Source organism: Limulus polyphemus, unplaced genomic scaffold (genome assembly GCF_000517525.1).
Source record: "Limulus polyphemus unplaced genomic scaffold, Limulus_polyphemus-2.1.2 Scaffold3210, whole genome shotgun sequence".
NCBI classification, from domain to species: Eukaryota; Metazoa; Arthropoda; class Merostomata; order Xiphosura; family Limulidae; genus Limulus; species Limulus polyphemus.
In genome coordinates this window covers 109075-115393 of record NW_013668820.1, presented here as the reverse complement: position 1 = coordinate 115393, position 6319 = coordinate 109075, and the positions used below count along the sequence as shown (strand labels likewise).

Here is a 6319-nt window from a genome sequence, read left to right as displayed (position 1 = left end):
CCCCCCCAAAACTTTGTCTTCAAAATAAGGATGCGTCTTATATTCCGAAAAATATGGTAAATACTCATTATGTCAAAAGATTATCTGCAGCACTCTGATAACATACTAATCTTTACTGGTTCTAGATATGATAACATACTAATCTTTACTCATTCTACATATAATAACATACTAATCTTTACTGGTTCTAGATATGATAACATACTAATCTTTACTCATTCTACATAAAATAGTATACTCATCTTTACTGGTTCTAGATATGATAACATACTAATCTTTACTCATTCTACATATAATAACATACTAATCTTTTGATTAGTATGTTATCATATCTAGAACCAGTAAAGATGAGTATGCTATTGTATGTAGTACCATTTTCACTCATTCTACATATAATAACATACTAATCTTTACTGGTCATACATATCATTATGTACTAATTTTTATAACAGGTTCTACGTATGATAACGTTCTAATCTTTTCTAGTTCTACAGAGGATAATGTAATAATCCTTACTGGTTCTACCTATGATAACACACTAATCTTTACTGGTTATATGTTGTTAGAATACTAATTTACAGAGGCAACTATTTATTTTTTTGTTTAATAAAAATGATGCATTAAATTAAGCTATAAACCCATCACCAGACACAAAACTATAGGCTGACCCAACAGATGTCTAAAGACCCTCCACCACTGATACTACTCCCTGTATAACACCACAACAAATGTTTACTCACAATGAACTTATACAAAACTCTCCTCTGCCCTGTCTCTGAAAAGTTAAAATCAAATCTTAAAAAAAATAAAAAATTAAGTTATATATTACATAACACTTTATAGTCTTAAACAACTTAGAATGATCATCTTGGTGTCTTTTCAATTTCATGCATATTTTCTTTTAAACTTTGGACATTTAATCTTTTAAAAATGACATCATATGTTGACTATAGATATGTGTGTTACAATTTTTAATGACACAAAATTGTGTAATAATGGGCTAAGATTTTCAAGTAAGAACACTTCTGAAAAACCAAAATTTCATCCACAGTATTATTTAACACTCTGAACTGGAGGGGTGTTATTTATATTCCTTGATTTTTCTTTCTCACAATGGAAATACTTAACTGCATCAGTCATAGCAGAAACATATCTAGTTTTGCATTAAAAAATAATATTACAATTTGAAATTTGTTGTTAGAGGCTGTTTTGAAAAAAGCCACTAAGAATACTTCCATTTGTCTTAGAATTTCAATTTCTTAAAATTTTGATCAGAAAGTTCCATTTTATAGATGTCATTTCAATTTGATTGATATTCATTAACGTATTTCTTTTGATACTTTAATTAGCCAACTGCACTAGTCACCACTTGCAGCTATAAATCATAAGAGAAATGGCAAAAACTCACAAAGGTTTATTACTGACCTAGGATTTTACCTTTCAGAACAGTAACCATTACTTTTGTCAGAATATATATTATGATTTTAGCTAAAAATATTCTTAATCGATTTATATTTATAATAAAATTAATTATTTTTCAATATATAATAAGTTATTTTATTTTTGTCCATTGTTTGAATACAACAAACTTAAAACATTGATAAATAATGATTTTAATCATTGGAAAATTCTGGCTATTGTACTTGCTAAACCTAATTAAGCCTACCTGATGTCTTGATATAGAAGAAAATTTCTGTAGATTTTAAAGAAATATAATTTAACACCAAAACATTTTCATGAATGACCATTTACAAAATTAAAAAAAAATTCCCAGATCTATGTTTTGTTCGCAAGTTTTCCAAACTTCTCATCAAGATTATTTTATTCATCCCTGCAGTAGCTCTGTCTGGTAACTTTCTCCAAAACCATAAATTACTGCTTCAACCAATTTTTTTTAGTCTATGTTGACATAAGTAACTTATTACCTGTTTTATACAACTATATTTAAATTTTGCATAGGTATTTTCAGCATTGTGCTTCAATTAAAAACTGTTCAGACTACACACAAAAAAAAGTGGAAATAAAGGGCTGAAGGAATTAAACCATTAACACAGAAGAAAAAAATCACATGACAAACAAGATATGAATAATTATATTTTCAACGAATGATAGTTTCATAGAAAATATAAACCGACACCTTAGGATATGCAGAAAAATTCTAAAAAATTTCTGAAATGCATTTATTATTCAGGAGACTCCTCAGAGCTATGTGGATATAAAAGTTGGAACAGTCATCTTTCTTTGAAATTACACTGAGTAAATATCACAAAATAACAAAATGTCGATTGGAAAATATTTTTGAGTTAAAAAAAACATTTTTTTACTTAAGTTTTGAAATTTGATATTCTGTTGTAGACTCAATATCTGAAAGGTGTTCACCAGTTGAGATAGGATTAAAAGGATTTTTTTAATGTATACAATGTGAAAAATTTAACTTGCAAAGTTATAACAACTTTTATACTCATCCACACATAATCCCATGAAATTAATTTCTATCTGTTGTGCAACAAACTGTAATCCAACAGAAAATGTAATCTAAAACACTAAAGAGAAACTTGAGTGACCAACAGTCTTAACTCATATTGGAATTAGAAAGATGATCTGAAAGAATAAAAAAGTGAAAGGTAGAAAATGAAGGTTCCAAAAGATGTCAAAGATGGAAGTAAAATGTATTTCCAAAATGAGCAACTCCTACCCTCTTTGTAAATGGTTGTGAAAAGTTAAAGATATTTAATACTTTCACTCTTTTTTGTCCTATTAGATATTTTATATCTTTTTGATGCATGTTGTAAATTGTTGATTATTAGCACCATTTGAACCCAAGAATTACTAACAGGGTCACCCTTAATAAAATTTTTTTGAACAACATATGCTCCAAGTTGCTTGTAGATCCATGATGTCAGTGGTAACAGGAAAATCAATAACATAGGAGTCACACAAGAAATTTAACCAAACATAGAATAAACATTAAAATTAATCTAATTACTGCTGGGGTTCCTACAGTTTTTACCAGAATAATAGGTGGTTTCATCCAATTTGTTTGGTCAATTTTTTTTACAGTGATTGTTGTAGCAGACACAAAAATAAGATTACTCAACAAGATTCAATCCTCGAACTTTTGGACCAGTAAACATACAAGCTGGTAATTTGAGGGTTAAAGTAACTTCCTGTTTTATTATACTTTGTACAAAAATTGACATACTATATTGATGTATGCTACACGTGTATGTTCATAGGTATGTTGAATAAGATGTATTTGCACTTTCTACATATTCTACTTATCAAATTTGTATTTTTAGCTTATAACGTGAACATACACATATAGTTACAGTACTTACTCTGAGTCTTCCTTTTCCCTGTTTCCTGTGTCAGAAACAGAAGCAGCAGCTTCCTCAAGCTGCAGTCGACTACAAATGGTCTGGTAAACTTTAGAGTTCAGTTTTTCCTCTTCAATACCTTGCAACTCAAAATCTGAGAATAATTTCTGTGGACAATCATACATTTAACTGATTGTACTACAATGTCATGTACATCAAATTTTCAAAGAATTTCATGCATTATTTTATTTTGAAACTTTTATTATATTATTACATGGAAATAATAAAAGGTTGTCAAGAAATTAATTTCGAGTTTTGGAACAATTTCATTAACCACCCCCAGAAAATGTACATCACGTATAATAGTTAAATGAGTCACCTAAATGTCACGTTAGTGTAGCCTATATAATGTGTAAAGTTTAGTATACTCTAATCCATTATGGTGATGACGCATGATGAGATACACATTCGGCATGTAGATCTGTTTGAATACAAGAAGGGAAACAATGCCTCTGTAGCCTCAAAGAATAGCAAAGAAGTTTATGGAAATGTTTTGAACGTCCGTAAGTGTCAACGATAGTTCAGCAAAGTTTGTTCAGGTGACTTGAGTCTTAAAAACTGTGATTGCAGGGGCCGACATGTTGGAATTGATACTGATGCTCTGAAAACGTTTGTTGAGTGTAACCCAAGTCAACACACTTGTGAAATGGCCATGAAATTGCATGTCTCTCATGAAAAAAATACATAAACATCTAAGGAATATGGGAAAACTCCATAAAGAAGGTGCTTGGGTGCCTCACAAACTCTCCAATGATCATCGTTTCCAACGTGTGAATGTTGCTTCGTCTCTTCTGGTGCGTAATGCGCCTGAACCATTTTTGGATAGAATTGTCACCGTTAATGAAAAATTGATTCTATATGCAAATATTAAACACCAAAAACAATGGCTTAGTTCTAAACAAAAACCACTTCTGATCCCAGAACCTGGACTCCATCCGCAGAAAGTGATGCTTTGCATGGTGGGACATCAAAGGAGTATTTCATTTTGAAATCCTCAATCCACAGTGAACTGTCAATGCAGAAATCTATAGTCAGCAACTGGAATGTTTAAATCAAGCCCTTCATCAGAAACACCCTTCACTCATCAATCGGAAAGGTGTTCTTCTTGTCCATAACTTTGCATGTCCACATGTGGCACGTTTGATGCAACACAAGATTATGGAGTTGGGTTAGGAAGTTCTCCCCCACCCACCATTTTCTGCAACACCATCTTAATGGGAAAACATATGCAAATGTGAAAGGTGTTAAAGAGAAGATCAAAATTTTTTTTTTGCTTCAAAGCCAAATGATTTCTTTAACCCTTTCATTACAGCTCACTAAAACCTTACCTCATCATTTGAAATCTTGTGTGAAAAGAAAGAAATTAGCACAATAACACATCAAAATGGCTAAGAAAACCACTAGGGGGACATTCTCAGCTTTCAATTGGTTATTCATGTCATATATAGAAGTAAGTGTATATATGGGACCATTTCAAAAAATGGAAAGAGGTGGGCTGTGGGGCCACTGTGTGATTTATTACATGTACAATACCTTAGCAAATTGAAAAGATAAGAGGCTCTTATTTTATATTCTAGCTTGTCAATATCAGTAGTTTGAGATTCCAATTCGTACAAAACTGTAGATTTTGTATTTTGACATCACAAACATATAATCTGAACCAGCGCTGCATTCAACATACCACATGACACACAAAAATTGATGTTTAGCTGTTTTTTTTCAATATTTACTTTTAAAGAAATTAACTAATGTATAATATTACAATTTGAATTATAATCTACAATTTGATACCAAACTTATTGACATAGATTCATAAAATAGTAGTTCAATAAAATTTTGAATGCAAGTCAACAAACACAATGATATGGCCTTTGACACGTGACACGTCGAGATAGGGTTAATCAGGGCATTAACAACCTGATTGTAAGATGGAAAAGCATCAACGATAAAAATGGAGACTATTTCATTTAGATAGGGTTAATCAGGGCATTAACAACCTGATTGTAAGATGGAAAAGCATCAACGATAAAAATGGAGACTATTTCATTTAATAAATGATTTGTTTTGATATACAAGATGTTTGGGTTTTTTCATCTAAAAAAAGTGACATTAATTTCTTGACGACCTAATATATTAAATTCATATCACTTAAACCATATGCATAATATTTTTAATTTTCACCACCACAAACAGATTGATGGTTTTCTTTGAATGATCTCTCACCTAAAATATAATAAAAAGGTAAAAACACCAGATGCAGATGATTATAAATCAGTGTTTCATTTTTGTGAAGATATAATTGGAATTTTGATGACAGACTGAAGAAATTAACTAAAAATGCACAGAATGTTCATAGAGTAAAAACTGTTACACAATTTTAATAATAGGTGTTTGCTTTAGAAACATATTAGTAACAACAAATAGTGATGTAATGCAAACTTTTATATTTGAAGAAACAACTGTACCATTAAAAATTAACCAACTATGGTTCTAAAAACCTTTTCTATATATATATATATTCCTACTACTAAACATAAACATTAATTTCTGTTTTTACTTGTAGCTAAGCGGTACTTAAAGGAAAGGCCACCCTTCAAAAGCACTTCACTAGGACCATGAATTTAAAAACAGAAAAACTATCTGCCCAAAATAAACAAATGCTATAAAAAGTACCTTTTCATTTTTAAAAACCTACTTATCCTTCTCCCATTTCCACAAAACAAAACAAGAAAAGTGGAATATAAATTAAGGATTTTTCATTTATTTAACAGTTAACTGTTGTACACTATAAAACATTATCTAAAATACTTTTCTTCACTGGGATTCTTAATAACAGATAAAAACTTTTAAGCTTAAAAAAAAGGGAGTAAAAAGAAATAGCTTAAAGACTGAAAAAAAAAAAAAAAATTCTGTTTATGAACTATCAAACTACATCCGAGTGT

General features: G+C 30.2%; 1 protein-coding gene across 18 annotated transcripts in view; it reads right to left on the bottom strand.

Moving 5' to 3' along the window:
* LOC106468903 (calcium-dependent secretion activator-like) overlaps window positions 1-6319 on the bottom strand; it is a 118396-nt gene that overhangs the window by 7559 nt on the left and 104518 nt on the right. For all 18 annotated transcript variants that reach the window (XM_022397273.1, XM_022397274.1, XM_022397275.1 and 15 more), the window contains one exon: window positions 3339-3484. In XM_022397273.1, coding sequence (XP_022252981.1) covers window positions 3339-3484 — 146 coding nt within the window. The remainder of the gene's footprint in view (window positions 1-3338; window positions 3485-6319) is intronic.